Source organism: Ceratotherium simum, chromosome 17 (assembly GCF_057802395.1).
Source record: "Ceratotherium simum simum isolate JZ-2026a chromosome 17, ASM5780239v1, whole genome shotgun sequence".
NCBI lineage: Eukaryota > Metazoa > Chordata > Mammalia > Perissodactyla > Rhinocerotidae > Ceratotherium > Ceratotherium simum.
The window spans coordinates 54,697,373-54,715,342 of NC_141916.1; the positions used below are offsets into that span (position 1 = coordinate 54,697,373).

The 17,970-nt window shown below is 41.8% G+C and overlaps 1 protein-coding gene across 1 annotated transcript in view; it reads left to right on the forward strand.

Moving 5' to 3' along the window:
• The window catches only part of VWF (von Willebrand factor), a 153,050-nt gene that overhangs the window by 13,928 nt on the left and 121,152 nt on the right, over nucleotides 1-17,970 (forward strand). Inside the window, exon 6 of the mRNA XM_014793926.2 lies at nucleotides 12,199-12,323. Within this exon, the coding sequence (XP_014649412.2) occupies nucleotides 12,199-12,323 (125 nt within the window). The remainder of the gene's footprint in view (nucleotides 1-12,198; nucleotides 12,324-17,970) is intronic.

The window sequence follows — 17,970 nt, forward strand, 5'->3', positions numbered from 1 at the left end:
ATGTAATCATACAATACTTAGACTATTTTGCCTTTTAAGTCTGGCTTCTTTCACATAACGTACTTCACTAGGGATTAATCCATGCAATTGAGTTGATATCGTTCCTGGTTGTTGTTGAGGGGTAACACCACAATTTGTCCATTCACCAGTGGAAGGACACTTTGTTGTTTCTAGTTTTTGGCAATTATGAATAAAGCCTCTATAAATATTCATGTATAGGTTTTTTCCCTCCACTTCAAAAGTTGTGGGAAAATACACATAACATAAAATTTACTATCTTACCCACTTTTCAGTGTGCAGTTCAGTGACATTAAGTACATTTACATTATTATGAAACCATTGCCACCATCCATCTCCCTAACTCTTTTCATCTTGCAAAATTGAAACTCTATACCCCTTAAACAGTAACTCCCCATTCTCTTCTCCCTCCAGCCCCTGGCAACCACCATTCTACTCTCTGTCTCTACGATTTCTGACTACTCCAAATACTTCATATAAGTGGAATCATATAGTATTCATCTTTTTGTGACTGGTCTGTTTTACTTAGGCTAATGTCCTTACAATTCATCCATATTATAGTATATGTCAGAATTTCTTTCCTTTTTGTGGCTGAATATACATTATATGTAAGTACCACATTTTGCTTATCTGTTCATGCGTTGATGGACACTTGGGTTTCTTCCACGTCTAGCTGTAGCTAATAATACTGCTATGAACATGGGTGTACAAATTTCTTTTCAAGATCCTGTTTTCAATTATTTTGGTTATATACCTAGAAGAGGAATTGCTGGATCATAGGGTAATTCTATTTTTAATTCTTTGAGGAACTGCCATACTGTTTTCCATAGCTGCTCTGTCATTTTACATTTCACCAACAGTGTACAGGGGTTCCGATTTCTCATATCCTTGCCAACACTTTTTATTTTCTGATTTTTTGATAGTTGCCATCCTAACAAGTGTGAAGTGGTATTCATGTGTAGGTTTTTGTGTAGACATGTGCTTTAAATTCTCTAGATAGATATCTAGGAGTGGAATTACTGGGTGGTATGACAAGTGTATGTGTAACCTTATAAGAAACTGCCAAACTGTTTTCCAAAGTGGCTGTATCATTTGCATTTCTACCAGCAATGTTTGAGTTCTGGTTGCTCTTTTTCCTTGCCAGCATATGAAATTGTCACCTTATTTTTTTTTATTTTAACAGGTTTAATAGATGTGTAGTAGTATCTCATTATTATTATTTTAATGTAACCTAATCTTTTCTGTTTTCTTACTGTAAAGGTTTGCTTCTTTTCATTCATTTTATACTAAATTGTGTTGTTAATGTATTTGGATTTGTATTAACCATCTATTTTGTGCTTTCTACTGTTACTGCTTTTTCTATGCTACTTCTTTCCTTCCTACTCTCACTGCCCCACCTTGTTTGAATAACCACTAAATTTGGCATTATCATTATAGTTTACACAATCAGTGCTTCTTTAGATATGTCTTCATGTTTAACAAGGTCATAATTTCTCCTTTCATCTTTCTCTTTTTTCTAGGTTCAATTTCAATTTTTCTAAAAAATTTCCCTTAGCAGTTCCTTCATTCAGGGTCTGGTAGTGATAACTGAAACAAACACTCCATCATTCTTATACGATACTTTAGCTAGGTATAGAATTCTAGAGCATCAGTTATTTCTCACAGTACTTTGAGAATGCTATTCCATTGTTGCTGTTGAGATGTATGCTGTCAGTCTAATTGTTATGTCTTTGCAGATAAGATGTCTTTTATCTTTATGTATAAGTCATCTATTTGTTTTTGGTACTCTGAAATTTCCCTATGCTGTGCCTAGGTGTGAGTTTTATTTTCATTATCTTGCTTGAGACTTATTGTGATTCTTGAACCTGATGATTCTTATCTCTCAACAGATTTAGAAAAATTTCAGTCATTTTCTCTCCGTCTATTAGACATGATTAGATATTTTTATCCCATTCTTTTTTTTTTCTCTTTACTTTACTTCCATTCTTCTCTCTTTATCTCTCTTTTTTTGCGTTTTGGGTAGTTTGCTTAGATCAAGAATTGTGCTCATGCTGGCTAGTGAGAACCATTGTGTGCATCTTTTCCAACTCTGCATTCAGTAATGTCATGTTGGTAATATGAAATTGGCCAGGGTGGGAGTATTTATACCATGGAAATTAGCAAATCCTACAAATCAGGGCTTTGCATTTCTCCCAGAGAGCTGGCTTATCAGCACATCACTACTGAGATCTGTCTTCTAGTTCACTGGTTCTCTCTCAACTCTGTGTAATTGATAGATGATGCCTAATCCAGTTGAGTTTTCCTTTTATTTAATTGACTATATTTGTAATTTTAGAAGATAAATCTGGCTCTTTTTCAACTCTATTATTTTTTTCTTGTCATGTTCTTTCATCAAGTTTCAATTTTTTTTTGGTTTTGTATTTTTATTTATTTTTTATTGAGGTCACATTGGTTTATAACATTATATAAATTTCAGGTGTACATCATTGTATTTCAACTTCTGTATATACTACATTGTGTTCACTACCAAAATTCTAGTTTCCATTCATCACTGTACACATGTGCCCCTTTATCCCTTTCTCCCTACCCCCATCCTCCTTCCCGTTTGGTAGCCGCTAATCTATTCTCTGTATCTATGTGTTTGTTTGTTTATCATCATATATGAGTGAAATACTACAGTATTTGTCTTTCTCCGTCTGACTTATGTTGCTTAGCATAATATGTCAAGGCCCATGTTGTCGCAAATGAAAAGATTTCATCTTTTTTATGGTTTAGTAGCATTCAATTGTATATATATCTGTGTATCTCACATTTTCTTTATCTATTTTTCTGTCAGTGGGCACTTAGGTTGTTTCCTAGTCTTGGCTATTGTGAGTAATGCTGCAATGAACATAGGGGTGCATATATCTTTTTGAATTAGTGTTTTTGTGTTCTTTGGATAAATAACCAGAAGTCAAATTACTAGATCATATGGTAGTTCTATTTTTAATTTTTTGAGGAATCTCCATACTGTTTTTCATAGTAGCTGCATCAATTTACGTTCCCACCAGCAGTGTACAAGGGTTCTCTTTCCTTCACATCCTCTCCAACACTTGTTATATCTCGTCTTTTTAATAATAGCCATTTTGATGGGTGTGAGGTGGTATCTCATTATGGTTTTGATTTGCATTTCCCTAATAATTAGTGATGTTGAACATCTTTTCATGTGCTTGTTGGCCATCTGTATGTCTTCCTTGGAAAAACATCTGTTCAGATCCTCTGTTCAGTTCTTAATTGGGATTTTTGGATTTTTTTGTTGGATTGTATGAGTTCTTTATATATTTTGGATATTAACCCCTTATCGAATACATGATTTGCAAATATCTTCTCTCACTTGTTAGGTTGTCTTTTCGTTTATGGTTTTTTTGCTGTGCAGAAACTTTTTAGTTTGATGTAGTCTCATTTTTTTTCTTTTGCTTCCCTTGCCTAAGGAAACATATTCAAAAAGTTACTGCTAAGACCAATGTCAAAGAGTGTACTGCCTATATTTTCTTCTAGAAGTTTTATGGTTTCAGGTCTTACATTCAAGTCTTTAATCCATGTTGAGTTAGTTTTAGTTTATGGCGTGAGATAGTGGTTTACTTTCATTCTTTTGCATGTGACTGTCCAGTTTTCCCAGCACCATTTATTGAAGGGACTTTCCTTTCTCCATTGTATGTTCTTGGCTCCTTTGTTGAAAATTAGCTGTCCATACATGTGTGCTTTTATTTCTGGGCTCTCAATTCTGTTCCGTTGATCTGTGTGTCTGTTTTTCTGCCAGTACCGTGCTGTTTTGAATTCTAAAGCTTTGTAGTATATTTTGAAACCAAGAATTGTGATGCCTCCAGCTTTGTTCTTTTTTCTCAGGATTGCCTTAGCTGCTCAGGATCTTTTGGTGTTCCATATAAATTTTAGGATTCTTTGTTCTATTTCTGTGAATAATGTCATTGGAATTTTGATAGGGATTACATTGAATCTGTAGATTGCTTTAGGTAATAAGGATATTTTAACCATGTTAATTCTTCCAATCCATGAGCATGGAATGTCTCTTCACTTCTTTGTGTCTTCTTCGATTTCTTTCAACAATGTCTTTTAGTTTTCAATGTACAAGTCTTTCACCTTCTTGGTAAATTTATCCCTCGGTATTTTATTCTTTTTGTTGTGATTGTAAATGGGATTGTATTCTTGATTTCTTTTCTTGTTAGTTCTATGTTAGTGTATAGAAACGCAACTGATTTTGTATGTTAATTTTTTACCTTGAAACTTTACTGTATTTGTTAATTATTGCTAATAGTTTTTTGGTGGATTCTTTAGAGTTTTCTATTTATTAAATCATGTCATCTGCAAATGACAGTTTTACTTCTTCCTTTCCAGTTTGGATTCCTTTTATTTCTTTTTATTGCCTAATTGTTCTGGCTAAAACTTCCAATAGTATGTTGAATAAGAGTGGTGAGAATGGGCATCCTTGTCCTGTTCTTGATCTTAGAGGGTTAGCTTTCAGTTTTTCACTGTTGGGTGTGATGTTAGCTGTGGGTTTGTCATATATGGCTTTTGTTATGTTGAAGCACTTTCCTTCTATACCCATTTTATTGAGATTTTTTTTTACCATAAATGGTTGCTGAATCTTATCAAATGCTTTCTCTGCATCTATTGAGATGATCGTGTGATTTTTATTCTTTATTTTGTTAACGTGGTATATCACATTGATTGATTTGTGAATGTTGAACCATCCTTGCAGCCCTGGAATAAATCCCACTTGCTTGTGGTGTATGATCCTTTTAATGTATTGTTGTATTTGATTTGGTAATATTTTGTTGAGGAATTTTGCATCTATGTTCATTAGTGATATTGGCCTGTAATTTTCCTTTTTTGTTTTGTCCTTGTCTGGTTTTGGTATCAGGGTAATGTTGGCCTCGTAGAATGACTTCGGAAGTGTTCTATCTTCTTTAATTATTTGGAATAGTCTGAGAAGGGTAGATATTAAACCTTTTTTGAATGTTTGGTAGAATTCATCAGAGAAGCTGTCTGGTTCTGGATTTTTGCTTTTTGATTAATGTTTAAATCTTTTTACTTGTGATTGGTCTATTCAGATTCTCTATTTCTTTTTGATTCAGTTTTGGAAGGTTGTATTCTAAGAATTTATCCATTTCTTCTAGGTTATCCAATTTGTTGGCATAAGGCTTTTTGTAGTATTATCTTATAATCCTTTGTATTTTTGTGGTGTCTGTTGTAATTTTTCCTCTTATTTTTGATTTTATTTATTTGAACATTTTTTTTTCTTAGTGAGTCTGGCTAAGGGTTTGTTAATTTTGTTAATATTTTGGGAGAACTGGCTCTTAGTTTTATTGATCTTTTTAATTGTCTTTATAGTCTCTATTTCGTTTATTTCCACTCTGATTTTTATTATTTTCTTCCAGTGATTTTGGGCTTTGTTTTTTCTTCTTTTTCTAGTTCTTTTAGGTATAGTGTTAGGTTGTCTATTTGGGGTTTTTCTTGTTTGTTGAAGTAGGTCTGTATTGCTATATACTTCCCTCTTAAAACCACTTTTGCTGCATCCCATAAATTTTGGTATATTGTGTTTTCATTTTCATGTGTCTCTAGATATTTTTCGATTTCTCCTTTGATTTCTGCATTGATCCAATAGTTGTTCAGTAGCATGTTGTTTAGTGTCCACATATTTGTGACTTTTCTATCTATTTTCTTGTAGTTGATTTCAAGTTTCATACCATTGTGGTTGGAAAAAATGCTTGATATGATTTCAATCTTCTTAAATTTATTGCGACTTGTTTTGTTTCCCAACATACGGTCTATCTTTGAGAATGTTCTATGTGCACTGGAGAAGAATGTGTATTCTGTTGCTTTTGGATGGAATGTTCTATATATATCTATTAAGTCCATCTGATCTAGTGTTTTATTTAAGGCCAATGTTCCCTTGTTGACTTTCTGTCTGGATGATCTATCCATTGATGTAAGTGGGGTATTAAAGTCCCCTACTATTGTTGCTGTATTGCTGTCAATTTCTCCCTTTAGGTCCATTACTTTATATACTTTGGTGTTCCTATGTTAGGGGCATATATATTAATAAATGTTACGTCTTCTTGATGGAGTTTCCCTTTAATCATTATATAATGTCCATCTTTGCATTTTGCTATTTTTCTTGGCTTGAAGTGTATTTTGTCTGATATAAGTATGGCTACACTCACTTTCTTTCATTTGCCATTTGCTTGGAGTATTATCTTTCATCACCTCACTTTAAGCCTATGTTTGTCTTTAGAGCTGAGATGGATCTCCTGGATGCAGCATATTGTTGAGTCTTGTTTTTTAATGCATCCAGCCACTCTATGTCTTTTGATTAGTGAATTGAATCCATTTACATTTAGGGTGATTATTGATATATGAGGACTTAATACTGCCATTTTATCTTTGTCTTCTCATTGTTCTATATTTCCATTGTTTCTTTTTCCTTGTATTTTTTTTTTTTTTCTGTGAGGATGATCGGCCCTGAGCTAACATCTGTGCCAATCCTTCTCTTTTTTCTGCTGAGGAAGACTGGCCCTGCGCTAACATCTGTGCCATCTTCCTCCACTTTATGTGGGATGCCGCCACAGCATGGCCTGACAAGCAGTGCATCAGTGCCCGCTTGGTATCCGAACCCGGGCTGCCAGCAGCAGAACGCATGCACTTAACCGCTACGCCACGAGGCTGGCCCCATCTTTTTCCTTGTATTTCTGTCTGCTGTTTCAGTTTGGTGATTTTCTGTGATGTGTGTCTCTGTTTCCTCTTTTTTATGTTTCATGGCTCTGCTCTGAATTTTTGTTTTGTGGTTACCATGAGGTTTGCTTAAAAATTCTCATAGATGAAAGAGTCATTTACCTGTTGATAGCATCTTATCTTCATTGGCCTATGCAGGTTCCATCCTCTACCTCTTCCCTTTCTATGTTTTTGTTGTCATAAATCATCCCTTTTTGTTTTGTGAATTCATTACCAAATTGAAGTGGTTATAGTTATTTTTAATGCCATCATCTTTCCTGTTAACTTTTACTCTATAATTAAGTGTTTACTAAACTCTTCTGAAATAGAGTTGCAATTTTTGGATTCTGTCTATTTACCACTTTGTTCAAAGATTTGTATACCTTTGCCTTTTTGTTTCAGGTAGGAAGGCTCTTTTCAAGATTTCCTATAAGGCAGGTCTAGTGGCTTGAATTCCTTCAGCTTTTGTTTGTCTGGGAAAGCCTTTATTTCTCCTCTCACATTTGAAAGATAACTTTGCTGGATAGAGTATTCTTGGCTGACAGTTTTTATCTTTCAATATTTTGAATATATCATTCTATGCTCTCCTGGCCTATAGAGTTTCTACTGAGAAATCTGCTGATAGCCTAATGGGTATTCCCTTGTAGGTTATCGGTTTTTTCTCACTGGTTGCCCTTAATATTCTTTGTGTGTCATTGACTTTTGACTGTTTTAATATAATGTGTCTTAGAGAAAGTCTTTTTGCATTGAGATAATTAGGTGTCCTATTAGCTTCATGTACTTGTATATCTAGTTCCTTCTCCAGGTTTGGGAAGTTCTCAGTTGTTATTTCTTTAAATAAGCTCTCTGTTCCTTTTCCCTCTCTTCTCTTTCTGGGATACTCATTATCCTTGTATTGCTTTTCCTAATTGAATTGGATATTTCTCATAGAATTTATTCCTTTTTTAAAAATCTTAGTTCTTTCTCCTCTTCCACCTGAATCATTTCTAGATTTTTGTCTTTGAGCTCAATAATTATCTCTTCCATATGGTCTGCTCTATTTCCAATGCTTTCTATTTTAGTCATTTCATTTATTGAGTTCTTCATATCCAAAATTTCTGTTTTGTTCTTTTTCTAGAGTTCCAATTTCTCTTGTGAAGTACTCCTTCTTTTCATTAATTTTATTCCTGTGCTCATTGAACTGTCTTTCTGAGTATTCTTGTAGCTCATTGAGTTTCTTCATGACAACTATTTTGAATTCTCTATCTGTTAGATTGCAATCTTCCATGACTTCAAGTTTGGTTTCTGGAGAATTGTCATTTTCTTTTTGTGTTACCATAATTTTTCATAGTGCTTGATGAGTTGCTTCTCTGCTGGTGCATCTCTAGTAGAAAACACATTTCTTATTTAGGTAAGGCTTTGTTTACTTTGATTCTGAGTTATTTCTGGTTGTATTTGAGAACCTGCACTTTCCACTCTCCACTGCCTCTGCCAGAGGTGTCATCAATGCCCTCATTGTGCTGCTTACACCTCTGAGGTTGCTGGTCCCTTGCTGGTTCTTGTGTCATTGTGGTCATGGGCTTTGCCGCTGGGCTGGTAAGCACCTGTCCTGTTTCCAGGAGTTGCAACCTGGGTTGTGGGTTCCAGCTCTGCAATGGGGTAGCGGGAAGGTGGGATGGGAGCCAGCGTCATGGGCACCTCCACCACATCTAGGGTTGTTGTGTCTGTAGGCGCTGGTGCAGCAGGTTGGGAGGCCAAGGTTGCCGGCACCAATGCAGCTTGGAGGGGCTGGGTTCATGGGCTCTATTGTCACTGTTACCAGACTCTTCATGGTCTCAGACACTGCTAAAGCTGAGGGGCCACTGTCATGCATGGTGCCTCCACCGCTGCTCCCAAGTTTTCTGGGATTGTTGGCACTACCACTGCCGGGGGTGCTCGATATGTGGGCATTACTGCTGCTGCTGGGCAGGCTGGGGTCATGGGTGCTCTGTCACCTCCACAGAGGGAGGGGTACCTGTGTTGTGGGTGCTGCCATGATTCCTGGAGCCTTTGGTCACAGGCGCCACCATCATGGTTCTTGGAGACTTAGGTCACAGGCACTGCTCCTGCTTTTGGAGGTACCAGGGTCTCGGATGCAGCCCCGGCTGCTGAGAGGGCTGGGATTGTAGACATCACTGTTGGGAGAGGGCAAGGAGGCTGGGTCACGGGCGCTGCTGCAGTTCCTGAAGCCTCTGTTCTCTGGAGCCACCGCTGCTGCTCTCCTGGTTCCACTGCCTCTACGGGATCTAGTCCACCCACCTTCGAATGTATAGATGAATGGATCTCTCAGGCATTCTGATATGCTGTGCAGAGAGTCCTTTGTTGGTATATGGATGTCCTACTGGTTGTAACTTAGAGGGGAGAGACAAATGGGGCAACTCATTCTGCCATGATGCTGATGTCACTCTCTCAATTTCTTCTTTATAATAATAATTTTAAATATATTTGTTTTATAACTTCTATACAAAAACTTTATTATCTGAAGTTTTTAGGGCTCTAATCATGCTATTTTTATGTCTGCTGACTCTTGTTTAAAGCATATTGTCTCCTATGTTTCAGAATTTTGGATTGTGAGCTCATGTTTAGAAGGATTTTATGTTAATTTTTTAATATGGAATTACTGAGTCTCACAAGAAGTATAAATTGGGGGCCGGCCCCATGGCTTAGCAGTTAAGTGCATGCGCTCTGCTGCTGGTGGCCTGGGTTCGGATCCCGGGCGCGCACCGACGCACTGCTTCTCTGGCCATGCTGAGGCCGTGTCCCACACACAGCAACTAGAAGGATGTGCAGCTATGACATACAACTATCTACTGGGGTTTTGGGGGAAAAATAAATAAATAAAATTATATAAAAAAAAAAGAAGTACAAATTGGAATCTCAGTCTCATGTGAGGACTTTCCCACCATTACAAATTCTCAGAGAAGACTTTTTTACCCTTCCTTTCCAGGGCCCGGACCAAATAATAAACTTCCTTATTATTTCCCTGTTTCTCAGAGTAAATTTTTTCTTGTCAACTTTCTTATGGAGGGTGTGGTCCTTTAAGAATCCCAGCTTCACAAAGGGATCTCAAGCCCACCTTCCCCCATAATGCAGACCCAAGACTCATTTCCATCTCCACAGAGCTGGTCAAATCCAAGCTCCTTTGTTGGCAAGACTGTGATCCTCACTCTAATACCCTCAGTCAGAACATCAAGTCACACTTGCCAGTTCTGTTTTTCAACTTTCTTTCCTCATCCCTCCCGTCTTCCTCTCCATCTCCCTCTTCTTTTATGTCTCTCATAATTCCCTCTATTTTTTTGTGAGACTAACCATGGATTCAACGGATATTTGTCCTTTGTAGTGGTACAGTTTTCAGATTTTTCTAATCTGCCGTATTGCCAGAAATGAAACTCTCAACCCAGAGATATCTTTTTCTTATTCCAGGCTTCAAGGTTTAAAAAACTAAAGATGGAATCTATGCTATTAGGGAAAAGATGGTGCTTGTTTGCATGAAGTCAGGGCTCTGGTGATATTTTTGAAATCATCCTCAGAGAATTGTGGGTTTAGTTCTATTTGGTTGGTGAAGATTCAACAATTTTGTCCCCAAACAGTTAATCTTGCTTCCTGACACCACGGGTGTCTGTCCAGCTGGGCTTTAACTCTGGCTTTCAGAGACTTTTCTGTAATTCTATCTATTAGACATCTTTATGCCTCATTTCAGGTTGAGCCCATAGAGTTTCACTTCATGGAAGGTCAGGGATGGAAAGGATCCTAGAGGTCATGTAGTCTAACCATTCATTTTACTTATGAGGCATTGGGCTCAGAGGAATGATGGGATCAGCTCAAGATCACATAGGGCGAGAGAAGGAGAGCTGAGACCAGACCCCAGGAGTTTTGATTCTCTATAGGGCTTTCCCCACTCAACACAAAGCCTCTTCTCTTCCTCTTCCTTAGTATGGTGTATTAGAAAATGGACAAGCCTGTGTGGCACAGAGTGAATAAGAACCCAGAGAGCACTTCTCACAGTGCCTGGCACATGGTAGAAACTCCATCCATTTAAGTTCACTTCCCTTTGGCTTCTCCCAGGGTGTAAAACAACAGAAATTTATTCTCTCACAATTCCAGAGGCCACAAGTCTGAAATCAAGGTGTTGACAGAGCTGCACTCCCTCCGGAGGCCCTCGGGGAGAGTCTGTTCCTCGCCTCTTGCAACTACTGTTGACTTGTGGCTGCATCATTCCAACCTCTGCCTCTGTGTCCCATCGCCTTCTCTGTGTGTGTCTCTGATCTCCCTCTGCTTCTCTCTTAAAAGGATACACGTGACTGCATGCAGGCCTCACTTAGGGAATCCAAGATAAGCCCTTCCTCTCAAGATCCTTAACTTAATCACATCTTTTGCCATATAGGGTAATATTCATAGGTTCTGAGAATGAGGAAGTAGATATATCTTTGGGGGGACATTTTGTTTGCTTAAAACACCCCAGATGCCAACTGACTATACTTCCAAGGTCCTTCTTTTCTTTTCTTTCCCCAGGGATAGTTTATTTCCTATTCCCAAGCGTATGATTTGACCTTGAAACATGTTTCACTCTTACCACCTGGCTATGCAAAAGGACTGCTGCCTCAATGCTCTGCTAACTCCCTTTGTAGTGAAGGTTCAGCCCTGTGATTAGGCACCTACTTTGCACCAGGCCACATAGACCCATGAGGTCCTCACAGTCTACTTTCGGTAGCTGACAGTAGCATGATCGTTGTAAGTCACAGATGCTGTGAGAACATGGGGGATGCAGTGATTGGGGGTCTTAGGTTCCATGTCACATCCTTGCTTTCATTCTGCAAAAATATTTCAAGTATCCACAATCCACCAGATAAGAAATTAAAGAGACACAGCCTGTGCCCTGAATTAGGAGCTAACAGTTGAATAGGAGGTAAATATAAGAAAAAGTGCTGGGGGAGCACAGAGAAGGGGCACATCCAACCCAGGCTGGGGTGGGGGACAGGGAGTAGAGCCAGTTCAGAAGGGCTTCCTGGAGGAAGTGGTTCTAGAGCTGCATCTCAAAGAATGAGTGGAGATAGTCAAGGTAATAAGGGGGTGGAGAACATTCTGCACAGAGAGAGAAAGGCATGCAAAGGCATAGAGAAGTGAGTGGATGGGCGTGTTCCTCATCGTCTTTCATGTCATCTTCCTCCTGTGCCCATCTGTCCAGCTGTCCCTCACCAGACATTGGCTGAGCTCCCATGCCCATGCCTTGTGGTGTTATGCTGCGGGCTGCACAAAAGGTACTCCCCACCCCAGATCCCTATGTATGAATCTAATGGAAGGTTGATTTAGGTGACGACAGACCTAGAGTTTTCACTCAGAAGTCCTGGGTCAGGCATGACTGTGACTTCATTCTCCTGAAACTTTTCTCTACAGGGACCCTGACCTCAGACCCCTATGACTTTGCCAACTCCTGGGCCCTGAGCAGTGGAGAACAGCGATGCAAACGGGCATCCCCTCCCAGCAGCCTGTGCAACGTCTCCTCTGAGGAAGTGCAGAAGGTCGGTACAGCCCAGGCTGGGTGCGGTCTGGATGGTGTGGGACTTCTGGAATTAAGAGGCAGAAAGACATCTGGTCTCAGATCTTCCATCTGGGGGAGGAATGAGCCTACCTCTGTGGGTCCCTCTGGCTGTTCAATGTAGGGTTCCCATGGACCTCTTTCCTTCTGAAAACCAACTGTGGCTAGAGTCTGGTTAGCTCTAATTCTAATACGACCCTGGTCCTGGAACTCTAAAAATGGGTCTAGTCTAGTGAGTTGGTCTAGTGAGTGACTATACTTTTCTGTTTCACACTCCAGCACCTTCTTTTGTCCCCAAATATTGCCATCATCACCTGTCTGAAATTCTGCAATGCAAAACCGTTTCTCTTTAGGTGTTTGTTAAGGGTCATTATAAAGTACAAACAGGAGGGCAAGGCCCCAAGATCTTAACCAGCACATCAGCAGGGAGGGGGTTACTTTACATTTGGAAGTGGTGGGGAGGGAAGGGGCGGGGATGGGCCTGAAGTGACCAGCCTGGAAGTTGTAATATTTTCCTAAGGCTGCGGTAGCAAATTATCTCAAACTCAGTGGCTTTCAGCAACAGAAATATATCCTCTCATATTTCTGGAGGCCAGAAGTCTGAATTTAGTTTCTCTGGGCCAAGATCAAGGTGTTGGCAGGGCCACACTCCCTCTGGAGGCTCTAGGGGAGAATCCTCCCTGGTCTCTTCCAGCTACCGGTGGCTGTGACATTCCTTGGCTTGTGGCCACATCCCTCTGGTCACCACCTCTGTAGTCACAGGGCCTCCTTCTCGTCTGTGTGCTTCTGTCCTGAGACTTAGCACAGACGTGGCACCTCCCATCACTTCCCACACAGCCCCTATTTCTACCAGTACAGTCGCTCGTTAGTGGCTCTTTCCCCTTCAGAGTTGCCCTTTATGATCCCACTACCCAGAACCTCCTAGTTGGAGAGAAGGGGTTTGGGCTGGGAGGGAGTGGGCAGGACTGCACCCTGTCTCCACCTTCTGCAGGTAGAGATGGCCTTTGTGTCTCTGTCTGTGGGGTGTTGGGAGGATGACGCTTTAGGAGGTGGAAGACTTCCCTTGATGGATGACCCTCTCTCCCTGCTTGGGGTCAGGCTGCCTGGGCCCAGGGAGGAGGGAGCAGCAAGGCTCCTGGATGAAGGTGGGCCCTTGTTAGCACATTGATTGCCCTGTTGAGGCTGTGCTCAGAGACTCACCATCTGGGGAACACAGTTCCTTGGAGGTGTTGTAAGTCAGGTTCCCTGGGAAGCAGACTCTGTGAGGGGGGTTTGGGTGCAGGGGTTACTGGGGAGGCTCTCGGGAGCATCATCGGTAAGAGAGTGGGAGAAGCAGTGCTGGGCAGTGGGAGAAGATGAACCGCCATGTAGTTACAACCAAGGCTCAGCTGATCCTTCAAGGAGCTCTGAAAGCTGGGGTGGTGCCAATTGGGCAAGAGGGCCCACACTGACCAGTCATTGGATGTAGGCTGCCTCTGGGAGAGGAGGCAGGATATCGCTCTTGGACTGAGGGCAATGCCTGCAGAGTGACTCAGCAGTGAGCCCTTAGCAGCCAACACTCTTAGCTGCTGGTGGATGTGTCCTTCAGCTCTGCAGAGCATCTACACTGCACCCAGCATCCCCTGTAGAGCTGACTACTTAACAGCATTACCTCCCTGTCCCCATCCAGGGAGCAACCACGTTGTTCCAACCTACAGCCATAAAGGAAGAAGGCGGCCCCTGCTTATACCCAGGACCACCGCCATGACAGGACTTGAGAGGCCACAATAAACACTTTGCCTAGGTGTGAACAATTCTGTAGAGGGATGAGGAAACCAAAGCCATAGAAGGTTATGTAGCTGCCCAAAGTCACCAGCTAACAAGTTGCAGAGTCTGAATTCATGCTCTGCCTGCCTCCCCTACTTCTGTTGTTCTGGTTGCATCGCCTCAGGCTGCTCAAGTTATTTCTACTTGTGGCCCTCGTGTTTTCCTTTAAGAGTTGTGCTCCACACTTCTTAAGATTCCTTTCAGCTCTAAAACTCTTTGTGTGTTTCTGTGGATTGGGTTAGAGAGACAGTTCATAATAGGTCTCAGTGAATATTCAATGGAGGGATGAATTGCAAATTAGGTGGTGTTATTTACCTAATAATCCCGAATCCTTCACTTGTAGAAGTCTAATTTACCCAAATCTGCATATAAGTAGAGAAACTCCAGCCCTCTCTTACTCCAGAAGCAGAATAACACCCCGCCCCCCACACACCCATCCCTACCTTAGCATGAGAGAGCTTCATTATTAGCTGGTTACTCACTCAGCCAATCTTTTACATAGAACAATTTGATCTTGTGAACCAGGGAGAATGTCAGGCCCAGGAAAATACTCTGGGTTGATGATGAATCTAGCTGCCTAGGTTGTAAACACAATTTCCAATTTATAAGCAAGTACATTCCAAACGCTCTTTTTCCTGGGTTTCCAGTGTTTCACTGGTGCTAGATTTTCCGAGTCCATAAACATCTGTGTCACTTGGAATGTAGCCCAGTACTGGCAACAGACAAAGGCAGACTGAGTTCTAACACCTGGGAGGAAGGTGTTGTCATGAGGAAGGAGGTAGTTTCCTCTCCTTTCCAGGAAAACTTTGAAATATCTGAAGCTTGCCCTTGGTGGTCCCTTGGGTTTTTCTCATCCCTGGACTTCGGCATTGTTCTAAGGGTATGGGTTTGGAGTCAGGCCACTTATTGGCTTTGTAACTGGGCAAGACACTTGCCTTCTCCGAGCCTCAGTTTCCAAGTATGTTAAGTAGGCACAGGAATAGTACCTGCTACACAGGGTCATTGTAAGTCTAAGAGAGAATATGTGCAGAGTGTTTAGCCCAGTGGGCCTCAATTGTCTGAGCTGTTAGTGTTATTATTATTTTTATTATTTATGGACCCCTGGTGTCCTCCCATTGTCTGTGTTTGCCACTGGAGTGCCCACACTTTGAGAGGGGGACTGGGGAGAGGCCAAGCACACACAGTATTTTAAGCATAAATTCCAAAATTCATCCTTTTTCTCTTCCCCCCCTCCAGTTATAACCCCATTCCTTTTGGGGAGCTAAGCCCAGCTTGAAGTTAGAAGGAGAGCAAGGTCCCTAAATACATGCATGCTGAGGGGTAGGTAAAGGACAGAAGCCAGCTCTTCCTCTGGAGCCACTCACTGACCCCAGTGAATTTCAGAGTGAGTGCGCTCAGGAAGATTGCAGTGAATGGGGGGCGGTGAGGGGGAGATTTTTATCATTTCTTTCTTTTATTTTGACACTTACAGTTCTATGGTTGGCTGGTGGTTCACCCTCTCCTGCCCTTCAATGTTCTCTGGGCAGGGGTGATATTAAGGGGGGTGCCTCATTGGTGAGGTGGGTGGGGGCCACGTGTGTTTGTACCTCTAATACTCTCTGAGCTCTCTGAGGGCACGGGCTTTGTCTCACTTTATTTTGCAAACATAGGCCAGCTCGGAGTAAGTGCTGGACAAATGTTCCCCTGCCCTCGGAGTACATGGGAATACTCTCATTTATCCATAAGGAGTGGGAGGTGAAGACAGGATTTTCAAATGGAGAACCTGATACTGAGGCCAGTTGAGGAGGGAGACTGAGCACTTTTTCTCCGGGAGACAAAGGGGAGGGAAGGAGGGAGGGAACATCCACAAGAGCCTCATTTGTCTCCTGGGTGCCTCCTCCAGCTGCACACTCGCTACTCACTTTGTCTCCTGGGTGTGTTCAAGTCCTTACTAACCAGTGTCCTGGGAGCAGCTTAAGAAATTGGTTACCAAGTTCTTAGTGCTGGGCTGAGGCCCCCAAACACTCTGGACCTCCCAAAGCATAAGCTCCTTCAAGCTCAGAACCCCTGGTTTCAGGTTGTTTACCCGAGAAGAGAGGCCTGGCTTTGTCTCAACCAATCAGATTGTGTTTGCCCATGACAAGGGCACCCTCATTGGCTGGGAACCACAATGATTCATCTCCTGGGAGGTGATTAATGTGGTCTTTGCAATTGTTTACAGCCTGCTTAGTTCCACTGGGCCCCCAGGTTCAGAAGTCAGGTCTGGCAAATGGGCATCGCTTACAAGTGTTTGTCATGGTGGCTCCCAGGGCCACTTGCAGTGGCAGTCCTCTGTGAGGGAGACCACATGGACCTGAGAACTTTCTGTGAGAGCCTATTCTCTCACTTTTCTGGCACTTTTCGTCTTTCTAAGGCGGTAGCAAGGAGTGTGCTCATTCTGAGGGCCAGGTCATATTACTTTTGCCTAGCGGATGAATGTCTCCTTGTTATGCCAACAGAACCCAGAGCCTCTCTCCTGGGACTGATAATGGCTTGTTTGATTGCATGCAAATCTGCAGTTTCTTCAGCTTTTAAACAGAAGGCAGAATGCTGGAGTCTGGAGCTCAGGGTGTAGACCTAGTAATAAAAAGCCCCAAGCTTTAAATGCTCAAATAATTGCTGTTAATTTGCAGGTAACTCTACTACACAAGGAACATTTTAGAAAGATCCTTAGGTTGCTTTTTTAAAAATTCTGTCAGTCTGGGGAATGTCAGCAAGGGCTAAACCTCATAAAGGGATCTTGTCTTTGTCCTGCAGTCCTGTCTGCAACATGAAGCCCAAGGCTCCAGGGGGCTGGACTGAGGCTGCCTATGTAGTGCTCTTGCTAATTAGAACAAGGCACCCCCTCCTCAAGACACTTTACCACCACCTGCTGGGAAATTGCCATAATAAACATTAAAAATATACACAGAATGTAAGTACACATGTGTGGTGTCTACGATGTGAATGACAGTGTCTTGGGTGTGGTGCCACCGGGCACTGTGTGAGCTGCTGAACTATACTCAATGGCCATGGCCTTCGCCTTGCTTCCACCGGGAGATGTGGTCCCTGCAACCATCCTCCTCCTCAGGATCACCTACCCTGGAGTGGGGAGATCATCTCCTGTTTTTGCTGCTGCCACCTGAATGTGAGGACACTTTCATGCCTTTGGCCCCAGAGCTCTCTCCATGTACCTCCTTGGAGCTTGTCCTCAAGATGACCAGTCTTTCTTGAGAAGAGTTATTCTCATCAGTTATTACTCAGCCTTCCAGAGGGAAATCATCCATCAGCAGCATCAACCTCAGGTGTCTGGAGCAGAAGGAACTTCTTTTCATCAATGTTAGGAATCTTAGGCTCGTAAAAACTCAGAGTGGGATGAGATTCTAAAAGCTATCTAGTCTAGCCCCCTGCCCACTGCATGAAAGCTCTCCACAAGCTCTATCCAGGTAGACAGGTGGTGCTGTAACCTTGACCTGAAGGGTCAAGTCTTCGAGACATCCTCGCTGGTACCTTCCCAGCTATCTTGCAGAGCACAGTCCTAGGCAGCCCCTCTTGGCTCTCTAAATCTTTCCTTTCTTTTTATCTCCATTTGAAGATAAAGCCCTTCCTCAATGCCCTTGAATACTAGAGAAGCAAGATCCTTCCAGTCTGGTTTCTCCAGGTCTTATTCAGGCGTTCATGTCCAGTTGTACTCCCATCAGTCACCCAACAGTCCCTGATTGCCTGTTTTCCCTGGGCTCCGAATTTGGTGTTTATACCATGGACACAATCCTTATGCTTTTTGTTCTTTTGCTGTTCATGTCTGCACATTTTCCCCCTCTCCTCTT